The sequence below is a fragment of the Chrysochloris asiatica genome, unplaced genomic scaffold, assembly GCF_000296735.1.
Source record: "Chrysochloris asiatica unplaced genomic scaffold, ChrAsi1.0 scaffold00008, whole genome shotgun sequence".
Classification (NCBI taxonomy): Eukaryota; Metazoa; Chordata; class Mammalia; order Afrosoricida; family Chrysochloridae; genus Chrysochloris; species Chrysochloris asiatica.
Genome location: NW_006408526.1, coordinates 19,914,185 through 19,929,934, shown reverse-complemented (window position 1 = coordinate 19,929,934; position 15,750 = coordinate 19,914,185). Strand labels below are relative to the sequence as shown.

The 15,750-nt window shown below is 37.5% G+C and overlaps 1 protein-coding gene across 1 annotated transcript in view; it reads right to left on the bottom strand.

The window, feature by feature from the left end:
- Positions 1–15,750, bottom strand: part of FDX1 (ferredoxin 1) — a 43,303-nt gene that overhangs the window by 9,575 nt on the left and 17,978 nt on the right. Inside the window, exon 3 of the mRNA XM_006833809.1 lies at positions 3,526–3,655. Coding sequence (XP_006833872.1) covers positions 3,526–3,655 — 130 coding nt within the window. The remainder of the gene's footprint in view (positions 1–3,525; positions 3,656–15,750) is intronic.

The window sequence follows — 15,750 nt, the reverse complement described above, 5'->3', positions numbered from 1 at the left end:
AGATAGAGAGGCATTATAGGTTAATGCACTGGACTACAAAAACAGTTTGAACCACAAGGTCAGCGGTTCAAGCTCATCAGCTGCTCCTTGGGAACCCTATACAGGGTTGCTATGAGTCAGAAACAACTCAACAACACTTACCAACAATAACATATATACGTTTTACTGGTTTTGTTTCTCTAGAAAAGCCAGCTGAAGACAGAGATGACTCATGAACAGCCAGCCAGACATGGTATAATCATCTGGTAAGTGGCTTTGCCAACACAAGGCAGCCTGGCAGACCAGATTCACATGGGAGACCAGAGAGGTGACAAATGTGCCCCCCACAGCCCAGCCAAAACCGAACCCTCCGCTGTTTCACCCACTGGGCAAGAGCCAGTACCAGCTCCTATACCACCTTATCAATGACAAACTGAAGCCACTGCACCCTAAACTGAGGTGCATGAATGACAAACAAGAATACTGCACACCCTTCCATTCTCTAACTACAACCACGGGAGACAGCTGGTGACAGACTAAGAATACAACAATATACCATCATCAGTTAAATACAAATATAACAATACCACAATGCCCCAGAGACAACAGACAATTTTAGCTTATATGAAGAAACAAGAGAGAATGGTTCAAACAAATGACCAAGACGCGGAACCAAAAAATGTTTCTGAGGAAGAAAAGAATAATACTTAGGTACCTTCAAAGTAATGATAGGAAGACTGAGGAAAGCAATGAGAACACACAAGAAAAACTATTTTTTTTGGACAGCATTATAATAACAAACAGACAAAATAAATGCAAATTTTGAAACAATGTAAAACCTGCATTAGAAATACAGAAGATTAATACTACTATCTCAGAAATGCACAATACATTGAAAGAACACAGGAGTATATTAGAAGCAATGAAAGCTCGAATTAGTGAGCTTGAAGAGGTATCTCTCAATACTAGTATGCTAAGAGAACAATCAGAAAAAAAGAATAAAAAATCCAAAGAAAGCCTAACAGTTATGTGGGATACAATGAAGAGAAACAAACTTACTGATGACTGGAATTCCAGAACAGGAAAATACAATAAAAAGCACAGAGAAAATTATCTAAGAGTTGTTGGAAGAAAACTTCCCTAACATCATGAAAGGCAAGAAGATAAGTATTCATGAAGCTGAACGAACCCCCAACAGGACAGACTCAAAAAGAAAGTCAACAGGACGTATCATAATCAGACTCTCCAAAAACAAACACACAAAGAGAGAATCCTGAGAGCAGTTTGGGAAAAATGAAAACCTATAAAGAAGAACCAATAAGACCAAGTTCTATTTTTTCTACAGAAACCATGCAGGCAAGAAGGCAATGGAATGACATATACAAAGCTCTTAAAAGGAAACACTGTCAACCTAGAAACATATACCTAGCAAAGCTGTCCCTCAAATATGATGGCAAAATTAGTATGTTTTCTGTTAAGCAGAAATTAAAGAAATTTTTCATAATCAGACCAACTTACAAAAAATTTTGGCGGTTGTTCTTTGGACTGAAAAACAACAGCAGCAGACAACAACCTAAAATGACTATATATGACAATACCACCCAGAACTCAATCCAGATACAGAAGTATTAAAAGTAAAACACATCTACAAGACTGAAAATTGAGAACCAGAGATGTCAATTTAGAATGAAGTCAACTACAAAGTAAAGAGAGGGAATAATGTAGATACAGAACTTCCAACGGGTTTCCAAGGAAGTCAAGTAGATTTCAAGATACAACAAACAGACTGTTTGAAATAGGGGGAAATAATTAATAAATTACAGGGTAACACCAAAGAAAATTAATAAAACTGCACATCAAAATAACAACCTGTGACATGCAGATGACACATATTTTTGCTTAACGTGAAGAAAACTTGAAGCATTTCGTGAAGACCAAAAACTCCAAACTTCCATATAAATTATAGCTCAATATAAACAAAAATCATCACAATTGGATCAATTAACATCACAATAAACAGAGAAAAGACTGAAGTTGTCAAGGATTTTCATTTTGCTTGTATCCACAATCAATGCCCATGGAAGCAGCAGGCAAAACTAAAACCAAAATTAAAGATGTATTGCACTGGACAAGTATGCTACAAAAGATCTCTGAAGTATTAAAGAGCAAAGGTGTCACATGGTATTTTCAATTACCTTACATGCATTTGAAAGCTAGAGCACAAATAAGGAAGACCTAAGAGGAGCTGATGCCTCTGAATTATGCTGTTGGCAAAGAATGCTGAACAGACTACGGACTGCCAGAAAAATAAACAATTCTATATTGGAAGCTAGAATGCTTCTTAGAATTGAGAAAAGTAAGACTTTATCTCATGTACTTTGAGTATGTCATCAAAGGGACCAGTCTCTAGAGAAGGTCATCATGCTTGATAAAAGAGGGCCAGCAAAAAAGAAGACGACCCTCAATGAGATGGATTAACAATGGCCGCAACAAAGAACTCAAACACAGGAATGACTCTGAAGATAGTCCAGAACCGGACAGTGTTTCATTCTGCTGGGCAAAGGGCCGCTGTGAGTCAGAAGTGACTCAATGACACCTGACAAAAACAACAACAATATAAATGCCAATGACATCAACCTTTTTGTGAGGACTGAATGAGATAGTTTATGTGAAGTGTCTAGCAAAATTCTAGTTACATAGCATACAGAAATAGACAGCTATTATAATTTTTTTGATTCATTCTTACTTACCCCTTGAAGGCACAAGTTAACTAGTTACCTTCTTTGACTTTAAATCATAATAATATGTTATTAAAAAATGAAATAAGACATCACACCTGATGTCAGTTCTACTGTAAATTGCACTATTTTTACAGTTGTTAAGTGTGTGGAGTAGTTCCTACTCATAGCAACCCTGTATAGGGTTTTCAAGAAGCAGCTGGTGGGTTTGAACACCCAACCTAGCAGTTAGCAGTCCAGTGCTTGTGTACAGAGCCACAGCAGGACTCCCTTTAAAAGTAACACTACCTATTAATTTTAAAGCTCTCATCAATTTGCTTTAATGCACACTTATTAAAGGAACTATTTCATTGTAACATATTTACTATTAGACAATTTCTTTATGAATTCTGGTCTCTCAAATAGGTAGAACTTTCTACTCTAATTTTGTTCAATTATCCATTCTGTCTTTGTGAATACTATAAAAGTATTAAATTAATCCCAATTCAAGTTAAATTGTAATAAGCATTAATTCCTAGAATAAGAGCAGACTAAAGATTTACTAGGATCTAAAACTTCCAGTAATCCCAATTAAATTTTTCACTTCTATGAAAAATTTCATTAAGACTCAAGTGTAGAACAGTAAAACAAAGACAAAGAATAATAAATAAGATGAATAAGAAAATAAAGAAATAAGCCATATGCTGATAATCAAATGTACATGTAGGTAAAACCACTATTACCTTCATGACTCTGGTCTCACACAAGAAATAATAAACCTTCTTTTTTCCCACAGGCTAGTGCCACTGAAGGTATCGTATAATCTTACCTGTCTGTTAGTCCGTACGCCAGATCAAGCATGTCATTCTCTTCATCAGTCACTGTGTCTAATTTCTCATATATATGATCTTCAAAGATGAGGTGACAGGTAGAGCAAGCCAAAGTTCCCTCACACGCACCTAAAAAGGGCAACAAACAGTGAATACACTAGATACCCCATCCTTCCTTCCACACTAAACGTTCAAACATGGTTCATCACAGTTAATTATTTCTAAATGTTGAAATAGTCACTGGGAATACATAAATGATGACTTTATCCCAAATAATAATGAGTCAAGGATGACCCCTCCATATACAGTTTGAAAACACTTTTGACACATCTTAAAAAGATTCTGGAATAGGTACTTTAAAAGGAAACAAAAACACATAGCCCTGGTATAGTACTGTAGGATAAGCACTGGACTGCTAACCATGAGGTTGGTGGTTTAAATCCACTAGTAGCTCCTCAGACACCCTACACAGGATGAGTTGAAATCAACTTGACGGCACTTTTCAGCAACAACACTATCAAAGAGCTTATGAACTCACAAACTGAGATAAATCTAAAAATTAGTACATTTGAAAGCTTAAAATAGTAATAATTTGTTATAACCAATAAAATGTATGAAGCTTGTAGTATATAAGAGGAACTAGAAAAGAACCAGATTTACTTCTAAATAAAGTAGTCTTCCCTTTTAATCTCTCTTACAATCAGGGCAGAATCAAATATGTCACTTAAAATGACACTGATTTTAAATAATGAATACTTCTCCTGTTCCATTCTTTAGGTACTAATTTAAAATAGTTATTTAGTGAGCACCTATTACATGCCAGGCACTGTGAAACAGGAACAGAAAAGTCATATAGTCCAATCAAACTAGGACGGAATCTGCTCTCAACAGCCTTTTCCCAGGTGACCCAGACTCTGCTGACAAATCTTCTGACAAAGACATCTACAATGTATAAGCCAGAAACAAGCCGGCCAATTTCACATTTGTCTACTACTGGCCCTCTGTTACTTTCACCTAGAGATCCAATTCTATTCACAGGACTAAATCTTTTTTCTAAATAATAACCTTTCTTATATTTGAGAATGTTCTTCCTCTCAAGGCTGAGTACCCCCACTTCCTTCAAAATTTTCTTACTTAACACAGTTTTAAATCCTTTCACCTAGTCTGGTTGAGTTTTCCTCAGAGTATGATGCCCAAAACATAAATCAGTGTATCAGAAGGAATCTGACAATACAGAATGGTGCACAACTACCACGATCTGTGTTCTGGATTAAAGCCTACTTTCAAAACAATTATTCTGTGTTTCTAAAAATAAATTCTAAAAAGCCATCATATAACTTTAAAGACTATAGCATCTTCAGAATAACTTTGGTTTGACAGTTGTTGATAAGTGCCATCAAGTTGGTTCCAACTCATAGAGACCCTGTATAAGGTTTCTGAGGAGCAGCTGGTGGGTTTGAACTGCCAGCCTTGCAGTTAACAGTCCAATGCTTATCCCAAAGCATTTGATTAGATTCTCTTTAAGACAAAAAACACTATGTAAGACATATAACTACTATCAATAGCTGGTAATCTTAATTTTTCCATTGAATGGATCATTTTAACAAGTTGTTTCTGCCTCAAAATTTAAATATTTGTTACTCATATTTTATCACTGATATAAATATTAAAAAAGAAAATAGTCAATTCAAAGCAGAAGCAAGATTAAAAGAAGAGGAAGACCATATAGTAAAGCACAGGAATTTAGAATGTGGGCTCTGAAGCTTGATTCCCATCCTTCAATCTTAGCTCTACTTTTTACTACATGATGTTAGGCTGCTTTACCTTCTATGACTCAGTTTCCTCATCTGTAAAACAGGGATGACAGTACCAACCTCACATGGCAGCTCCGAGAATTATACATTTATCATATGCAAAATATGTACTCACATTTTTATCATATGATAGTTATAAGAAATTTTATAGTAATTCAACTTTCTTTTTAAACAGAAGAGGAACCAAATCTCAGATGAGTTATGACTACAGCTAAATTTCCCAATGCTGAATACAACTAGTTCCTGCTACACAATAATCTGGTCATCTTAGTTAAATTTTTAAAGCACTCATATGCATACACACATATGCATACACATCCCAGTGGATTCTTTGAAGACCTGGCTTACTTTTCTTTTTTTTTTTGGTATAAATTTGAAGTATTTAACACAAAAAAGGTAAATGCATGTATTTTACTTAAAAGACTGAAGGAGGATTTCTCTGCTTTAAAAAAAAACAACTTGAGTTTGAAAACTAATTGGGTAAAAGGAAGATGGTATTACATGACCTTGGAGCCAGGAGTCTGAGCTCTACATGTGTTCTGGGCACACATGTAGAACACAGATTTTCTTTTCTGTGAAGGAGAGTTTGAATTGGATGATCTCTAAGATCTTGTTTGGCTCTACTATTTTATGATTTTATAAAGAAAGATTACAATTCTTAATGGATTTGTTCACTAGAATTCCAAAACTGTATACTAGTCTCTGGTTTTATTTTATCTCATCAACACAACCCAGAAAACTCACAACTACAATGACAAATATGGGACAAACATCAGGAAATCTAGCCTCCTCCATCTGTCCTTACAATTCTAAGTAAAATAATCCTTACAAAAATTTCTAAGCCAACTTTCCTAGTTTAAAAGGCCTGCATTGCTCTTCAGCTTTTTGTGAATAAGTAAAGCCTGAGAGCTGTATGCCATGTGTAAGAAGATACAAGGCAAACAAAACTCTCCACCTAGGGTAGGATCAACCCAGTGGGAAGGGTAAGGAAAGGAAGGGAAGGGAACAGGGGTAGGGAGGAGATGGGCAGGAGAGGGAGATAGGAAGGAGTACAGAGCATCTCCCAGGTCCTCTTAAGGAGCCTGAACTTGTCTTTTAAGTCCTTTATTCTCCACCTTGTTTCCGACAGAGCGGGGCCACTTGTACGCTGAGCTTACTAACTGTCCTTCACAGGGAGTTGCTATATAAATGATATCGACAGCTGTCGCTATGCCTCTCCGCTCCTGTATGAAGTTCCTGGATTGTGGGTGTCTCTGACATACGTTATGGGCGACTGATGACAGACTAGCAGAAAAGTGACATGGCCTATTTTAGTTTGGACAGCTATTACTGGTGGCTATACATGAAAAATGAATATGACATGAAGAGGACAGAAGCAAAATTCATGAGATTTCAGCAAGGGGGAAGAGAAGGCAGGAAAGGAGGGAAGGCTGGGAAGCAGAGAGGCTAAGAGAGAACCCACTGGGTTGATCTTGCCCCAGATTGAGAGTTTTGTTTGGCTTGCATCGTTTACACACAACATACATTTCTCAGGATTTATTAATTCACGAAAAGCTGAAGGAAGGCCTTTAAATTAGGAAAGTTGTTTAGAAATTTTTGTAACAATTGTTTTACTTAGAATTTTAAGGACAAAAGGAGGCTAGATTTCCTGATTTTTTTTCCTATTGTCATTATAGCTGTGAATCAAATTAAGAATGGGCCAAAACATAGAAAGAGAACCAGAAACATATAATGTGAGGAAAGCTAAGGGAAGAAGAGAATGCATACCATATGGCCTCGATTATTTGGGAAAAAAGGAAAAGTTTCCTGTGTCAAGGAATCCCTCCAGAAAAATATAGGATATTCCTTTTTGTACCACTTGGTAAACTGAAAATGAACAGTTACTATTATTTATGTTCCAGCTTTTCATATGTTTTATATCCCCCCACCTGCCCAAGAAAACTTTAATCTTTTAACCTTCTTGCAACGGTCTTATTATTCTCTAACAAGTTTCATTGCTCTTTTCAGGAACCTTGCCAACTGTTCCCACATCTTGCTTAAGTTGCCAAGCTTAGAGCTTAAAACAAGTATTCTAATAAGAAATGGACAAATGTTGAGTACATACCAAAGATTACCTTCTGGTTGCTACGTGCTAGTTTCTATTATAGATTCCCGCCCCATATTTATTCTTTAAATAAATGTACCACATTCACGATTCTGCCCTATTTTATGGCCTCTTTCTAACTTTTTACACCTCACATGTTGTCAACACCTTATGCTTTGCCCTAAGAGCAAACTCAGGTATAGTAGAGATTGTAAGACTCGGGCTGAAAAAGCCCAGCCAGTGTGAGACAGCCTGTGTGTACCCTAGTGCTATCTTACAACAAATCTATCATACAACAAATACCACTAAAAAACAAAAACTGCAGGAAACCAGAACCTATGGCTAGCACTTATTTTACAGAAGGTTAATCATGCTAACTCCCTAAGAAGAAAATCTGTGCAGTTTTATAGCATTTGTTACTTTGACATTTTACCTGTTTTATGAAAAATGGAAGATTTTTAAAGAATAGTGAAGACGTATCTCTGAAAAGGGCATTTAGGGAGGAAAAAGACACTCCTTGCCCCACCCTCCCCAAATGGGGTATGTCAGAGCAGGACACCAGAAGAATGGTGCCTCTGTTTACCTCACATCAACAACAGGAATTGGGGTTCATGTCTTCCTATGTGCAACTGCCCTACCCAATACATAAAAATGACTCCTGGTGTGGTTCCGACTCATAGTGGCCCTGTACAGGGTTTCTAAGGCTATAAATATTTACGGGAGCAGAAAACCTCATCTTTCTCCCACAGAACAGCTGGTAGTTTTGAACTGCTGACCTTGTGGTTCAGAGCCCGATTTGTACTCTCTGTGCTACCATACTGATAAATTCCAAGGTTGGTAATTAGTAAATCTCCTGAATTGAGTGTGTTTTTAACCAGAATTTTTTTTTTTGTTTTTTTACAGGAATGATATTAAGCTTGTGCTTAAATCCTCAGAAATTCTTGCCTTAAAATTTGAGAAAGTTAACAGACATCTACAGGTTATTGACCCTCACCTTTCATGTAAGTTGAATGTTTTCCAGTAAGTATGTGTGTATCTTAGATTAACATAATAATTTTGTAGATTCATTACTATGCTGACAAGATAGGTTGTCCATCCTAGTCAGCCCCACATTTAACCCCTTCTCCAAACAAAAAGCTAGAGGGAACACTATTATATGCAGCTTTATTGTAAAATATGCATATACCATAAAATCTAACTTTCTGGAGCAAAGATTCATCTAGCATAGTCAGAAATAAATTATATCAATAGGGAATCAATCAGTATAGATATATCATCAGACTGTCTCAATTTGAATTATCTCTTTCAAAACAGGCAGATGAAATAAACAGATGCTACTGTGATAGTTGTTAAATGCCATTCAAGTCAGTTCCTGTAAAGGGTTTCCAAGAGCACCTGGTGGGTTTGAACTGCAGTCCTTGTAGTCAGCGGTCCAGTGCCACACCAGGAGCCCCAAATAGATAACATGTTGTTGTTAAGTACCATGGAGTCAGTTCCAACTCATAGTGACCCTGCACAGGGGTTTCAAGGCTATAAATCTTTATGGGAGCAGAACGCCTCATCTTTCTTCCGCGGAACAGCTGGTAGTTTCAAACTGCCAACCTTGAGGTTAGCAGCCCGATTCGTAACCACTACGCTACCAAAGTTCCTTAAATAAATAATACACAAGGAGGGAAAATGTCTGAGCGAGTCATCTAGGCAAGTTTAATCACAAAGATGTAACTGCCCCCTAGTGACAGAATACTACCATACATATGGAAACTTTTAAAGACACATCATACAAAAAATCTTTGCTGAAAGATTAGGAAATAAGAATGTTTAAAATCTTGTGTTGTTTCCAAAATATACATTTGTTCTTTTTCACTCATGTAGTCACTCAATAAGAAATAAAACAGGAATGATTTCACCCTGATTCCAGGCTCCTGGGGAAAAGATAAACAAGTAATTAAAATTTTTGATATAATTTTTACAACTACAGGTGAGTTGGGGGTTAAATTAGTAATGTTGTTGTTCAGTGATGCTGAGTCAGTTCCAACTCATAAGAGCGGTGGGTGGGTTTGAACTACCAACCTTTAGATTAGCAGTCCAGTGCTTAACCTACAATACCACACCAAAACCCAATTAGTAATTAGCACATATTACAAGGTTGGTGTTTCAAGCTCAGCAGTTGCTCCTTGGAAACCCTATACAGGGTTGCTATGGGTCGGAACCGACTTGATGGCACTTAACAACAACAACAAAACAAGTAATTAGTAACAAGCACATAGAAAATTAAGTAATTAGAAAGTACAAAAAAGTTAAAAATAACAGTGCCATATTGCTCTAATTAAAATGATATGTTTATATTGGTGGAATGACCTGAGGTGGTTGTGAATACATTAAAGGATATTATTAGTGTGTGTTGGGGCATGAAGGGGGAGAGGCATAGCCTGTTTTACAGAGGGTAAAAATGGGGGAGGAAGAGCACGTGTGTAAAAGGTAAGCATGTGTGGCTGTGGAGAGATAGACAGCAGAAACCAGTTATAAAATTTGGGAGAGATGGAACTAGTAAAACATATACTAATGTTTGTTCGTTTTCAAAATAGGCATTCCTTGCAAACCCATCTTTGTTTCTTACTCTTTTAACTTTTTTGATCACTTTTCAACTAATTTCTCATTATTCTAATTTTACCTCTTCTTTGATATCTTTTTCATCCCTCCATTCTTTGCCCTCCTTCTTGTCACTTATTATTATAAAGAAAATCTGACAGCTATCCTAAGAAAAACTTGTTACTTCTCTGCTTTAGAGAAATCTATACATCATGGTCTAGTATAGTCCCTATGCTACTTCTCTCTCTGCGGTAACCAAACAGGTAATCTATATACCAGTCACTTCAGGCCTAAATTGTCTAAACGATCTCAGTGTGTAAAAAAGACTGAGGAACTCTGTGATCCTTCTCACTGCATCATACTGTCTGCCTGTCACCCACCCCAACCTCTTAAAAGAAATGTGTTTATAAGAATGAGCCTCAGATTACTACACTGAGATGTCTAGCATTAGCTTACCAGTGCAGGCAAATAATTCCCACACCAAAATGAATCTGCTTTCTCAAGGATATGAACAATGCTCATTGTTTTATACATTCCCCTACAGAGGGTAATGGCCCCTCAAAATTCAAAGCATTTGTGCATGACTAAAACACAAAAGGTATCACAAGGCATTTTAAAAAACAAACTTATTTTTATTTCAAAATAATCATTGGACAATCTAACATTTTTCATATATATACATATATTTATATGTTGCTGTTGTTAAGTGCCATTGAATCAGTTCTGACTCATAGCGATAGGGTTTCAGAGGAGTGGTTGCTAAGTTTGAAACGCCAACCTAGCAGCTCAAACCAACCTTGCAGTCCCATGTCTATCCTATAGCACCATACCAGGAGTTTATTATTATTATTATTAAAATGAGATGCTAAACATACTTTTTTGTTTCTAAGATTATTCTTTTAATTTAACATGTATATAGATGAAAAAGTTTACACTGTTTTTTTCTTACATCTCGTTGTTGTGGCTAAATGCCTTTGAGTCAGTTCTTACTCACAGTGACCCTGTATAGGGTTTCCAAGGAGTGGCTGGTGAATCTGAACTGCTGATCTTTCAGTCCACTGCTGATCCTACAGTGCCACACCAGGCCCTGCCAAACAGCTCTACAATGTACTCATGTAAGAGATAAGAAGGCCAAGCATTAAAGACCCTCATCCCTTTTTCAATGGGTCACAAATCATCAATTTGTTCAGATGATTGGCTGGTGTCAATGACTAGGTTGGGTTGTTCCTGGACTCGAAATCCAAGGATTATCTGACTGACCAATCAAGACAGGAAATCACCTTCTGTTTAGTCTGTTATTTTAGCCTGAAATTCTGCACAAACTACTTTCATCTATTCTGAGACCAGAAGAACTGATCAGGAACATAACAGACTCTGGAAGAAGAAAAATATATAACAAAACTCAAATTCTTAAAAAGTCTAGATTTACTGGTTGGGACTAGAGGACCCTCTGAGATTATCACCCTCAGATACCCTTTAAGCTTTGAACTGAAACTAGTCCCAAAGTTCACCTTTCAGATAAATAACAGAGTGACTCATAAATTAAACAGTATCACTTGTAAATACTATGCTCCTTTGAAAAATCATTTACTCTAAAGCAAAGATGAGAAGGCAAAGGAAGGAGAGAGACTAGATTACAGTCATGCACCATATAAAGTCTATTTGAGCAACATCTACCAAAGATATCGCCGTGGTCCCATGTGGTTATATAAAGTTCAGAAATCTAAATCAGAAAACAGGATGCAAAGAACACGACAACTTTCTGCAGGCAGTATATGTTATCTCGTGCCTCTTATATACAAAGTGACGGCCCAGCCAGGTACATGCATAGTACATATGATGGTGGTGGTAGTTGTATGCCATATTCCAACTCATAGTGACCCTGGACAGGGTTTCTGAGGCTGTAAATCTTTACAGGAGTAAAACACTTCATCTTTCTCCCACAGACAGCTGGTGATTTCAAACTGCTGACCTTAATGTTAACAGCCTGACTCATAACCAGTATGCTACCAGAGCTCCTTACAGTACATAAATAATCTGCAATGTGTTCCGATAGTCACAGTAAACACATATAACTGACTCCTGTATGCACTATACTTTCTACCTAAAAAGTTTTCTGTACAAAAATGTTTGCAACATCCATTTGCTGTGTGCTGTGTTGTTGTTGCTATTGTTAAGTGCCTTGGAGTCAGTTCTGACTCATAGTGATCTGGCTGGTGAGTTTAGACACCCACTTTGATTCAAACTGACCTTGCAGTCCTGTGCTTTGTCCTGCGTGCTGCAGTGCTCTTTAATTTCCTTTAGAAAATATGACCATGCCTCCCAAATGCAGTGAAACAAGTGCTAGCAATATCAAGAGACAAAGGGAAGTATCCACTTGGAAGTGAAGAAGGTTATTAAACAACACAGGTGGAAAATCAGTGAAGGCGCATAATTTTTGGATATGTCACAATTAGCAATCATGATAATCCTAAAAAACAAAGAAAAAACTCTCCAAGCTGTTAATCGATCGGCTCCACTGAAAACTACAATGGTTATGAAATATCAAGAGGAGCCTGTATCAGATATGGATTAATTGCTAATGGCAAATCCCTCTCAGCACAGTGATGATCACTGTTAAAGCTCAAAAAGCCTGCTCCAGATCCTCACAGAACACACTGTGAATGTAAGGAGTCTTGGTGGTACCATGGCTGAGGTGCTGAATGGCTAACTACAAGGTCGGTTATCCAAACCCACCATCCACTCCATGGGAGAGGCTGTCTTCTCCCGTAAAGAATTACAGTCTTGAAAACCCTGTACAGTGTTCACTCAGAGTTGGAATCACCTCAGTGGCAATGGTTGATCATGGGTTGATCATGGATGTTAAGGGCTCAGTGCAAGACTGGAAAGGGAATGGAAAATCCAGAGCAAACAATGAGGTTGTGCACACACTGGGAAAGACAGCCATAACGAGTTTGTACATAAATTGTTCAAAAGGAACTTAACTTGCAGCGTAAACATTCACCAAAAATACAAGGGGAAAAAACTACTTAGGGTTGACAGTTATGCATGGATGTGAGTGTGTGCATATCTGCATATGAAAAAGAGCTTTTTCCTCTCTTTAAAAAGGAAGGAATTTTCATGTTTAATAATAGGTTATAACTGTAGCCATTGAATCTATGGCTGGCTCCTTTCTGGGGGGGGGGGGGGGGGAATGAGAAATTGACTGATCACAAAAATTTATCATTTGTGTGCAATGATGAACATCGAATTAAAACTGATCATACTATCATCTAAGAGGAAGCACATAATTTAGCAATTTTACACTTGCTTTGCTGTGTACATATAACAACTCTGTTGGGATAAGAAAGCACATGAAATGAGAATGTTCATATTTTTTGCTTCTCTGGAGCTTTTTAACTCCCTAAAATGTAGAAGCTTCCAAGTTCCCAATTTTATCATTTTCCACAGTTTCTTCATAAGGATCCACTGTTGCTGCTATTGCTGGTTGCTGTCAACTTGCTTCCAACTCATAGCAACCACATGCACAACACAACAAAACGCTGTCTGGTCCTGCACCATCCTCACAATGGTCCCGATGTTCGAGTCTACTGTTGCAGTCAGTGTGTCACTCCATCTCATTAAGGTCTTCCTCTTTTGAACTGTCCTTCTCCAGGGACTGGTCACTCCTGATATGTGTCCAAAGTATGTGAGATAAGGTCTCATCACTATTGCTTCTAGGGAGTGTATGGCTTTAATTCTTCCAACACAGATATGGTCATTCTTCTGGAAGTCTATGGTATATTCAATATTCCTTGCCAAGATCATAATTCTAAGCCATCAGTTCTTCTTCAGTCTTCCTTATTTATTGTCCAGTTTTCACAAGCATATAAGACAATTAAAAAGACCCTGGCTTGGACTACCACATACATTAGTCCTCAAAGTGGTATCTGAGTGGTATCTTTGCTCTGTAACACTTAATGAGGTCTTTTGCAGCAAATTTGCTCAATGCAATATGTGTCAAATAATTTCTTGACTACTGTTTCTATAGGGATCAATTCATTTATTGTACAATAAAGGTCTTCTGGCATAGCACTGTAGAATCAGCACTGGACTGCAAACCACAAGATCGGCAGTTCAAACACACCAGTTGCTCCTTGGAAACTATACAAAGTTGCTTAGAGTTGGAACCGACTCAATGATACTTAACAATGACAACAATGCTCAAGGGACAGACCTGGAAGAAGTAGAGGCAGACCACTTTCAGATGGTTATGCACTGAAAACCTTAAGGATAGCAGTAGAACATTGTCAGTTAAACCTCTCGGGTGGGAAGTAACTCAAACTATGACTGGGGAAGAGATGCCTCCTCAAAGTAGAATTGCCCTTAATGACATGCATGAAGCAAAAGCTCTCAGAATCTTTATTTGCTGACTGGGCACAAAACAAAATGAGGAGCGATAGCTGTAAGTATCCATTAATAATCTAAATGTAGAATATACGAAGGATGAACCTAGGAACATTGGAAGTTGTCAAAAATTAAATGGAATGCGTAAAGATCATATCCAAGGCATTAGTGAGCTGAAACGGACAGGTCTTGGCCATTTTTAATCAGACAATCAAATGGTTTACTATGCAGGGAATAACAAAATGAATGCTGTCATATTCATCATCAACAACAGCATTTCAAGACCCACCTTGAAATACAATGCAATCTATGATAGGATAATATCCATATGCACACAAGAAAGAACCAGTTAATATCACTATTATTTAAATTCACGGACCAACCACTAAGCCAGTGATGATGAAATTGAAGAATTCTACCAATTTTTCAGTGTAAAATTGATCAAACATGCAATCAAGTGCATTGATAATTACTTGGTGATTGGAATACAAAAGTTGGAAACAATAAAGGATTGGCAGTTCACAAATACGGTCTTGGTGAAAAAATGATGCTGAAGATTGCACAACGGAATTTTTGAAGACCAATGGCTTATTCATTGCAGATGCCTTTTTTCAACAACATAAAAGGCAACTGTGTACATGGACCTCACTAGATGGAATACACAGGAATCAAATTGACTACATCTGTGGAAAAAGACAATGGAGAAGTTCAATATAATCAGTCAAATACAATGACAGGAGTTGACATACAGAATGTACGTTTTGCAAGACTGCAAATCACTACAGAAACAGACAGCCCCATCCTTTTCCTGTAAATCAGGCGGCAGGCTTGAACCAGCAAACCACTGATCTTTAGGCTGGCAGCCAAACTATCTAAAATGAAGCTCTGGTGGTGCAGTGAGTAAGTGCTAACCAAAAAGGGGCTCCTTCTAGGTAGAAAAATGTGTCAATTTACCAAACCAAAAACTAAACCACCGTCACTGAGTCAATAGTGACCCTATATAGGGTTTCAGAAACTGTAAATATTTACAGAAGCATGAAGCCTTTTCTTTCTCCCTGGGAGCGGCTGGTGGGCCCCAACTGCCGTCAAGAACAGATCTGATGCGTTAGAAACTAATGACTAAAGGCCAGAGAAATTGTGAATTGACATCAAAAACATCCTGTATGAAGAAAACAAAAGATCATTTAAAAAACAAGAAAGAAAATATCAAAATGGATGCCAAAAGTGACTCTGAAACTTGCTCTTAAAAGTGAATGGGATCGCAAATCACCTGAGTCTCCCTGAGGGAACGCCATATTGTCCCATGTGTGAGGGATGCCTGGGATTCTTCAGAAGAGCCACGTGGAATGCTT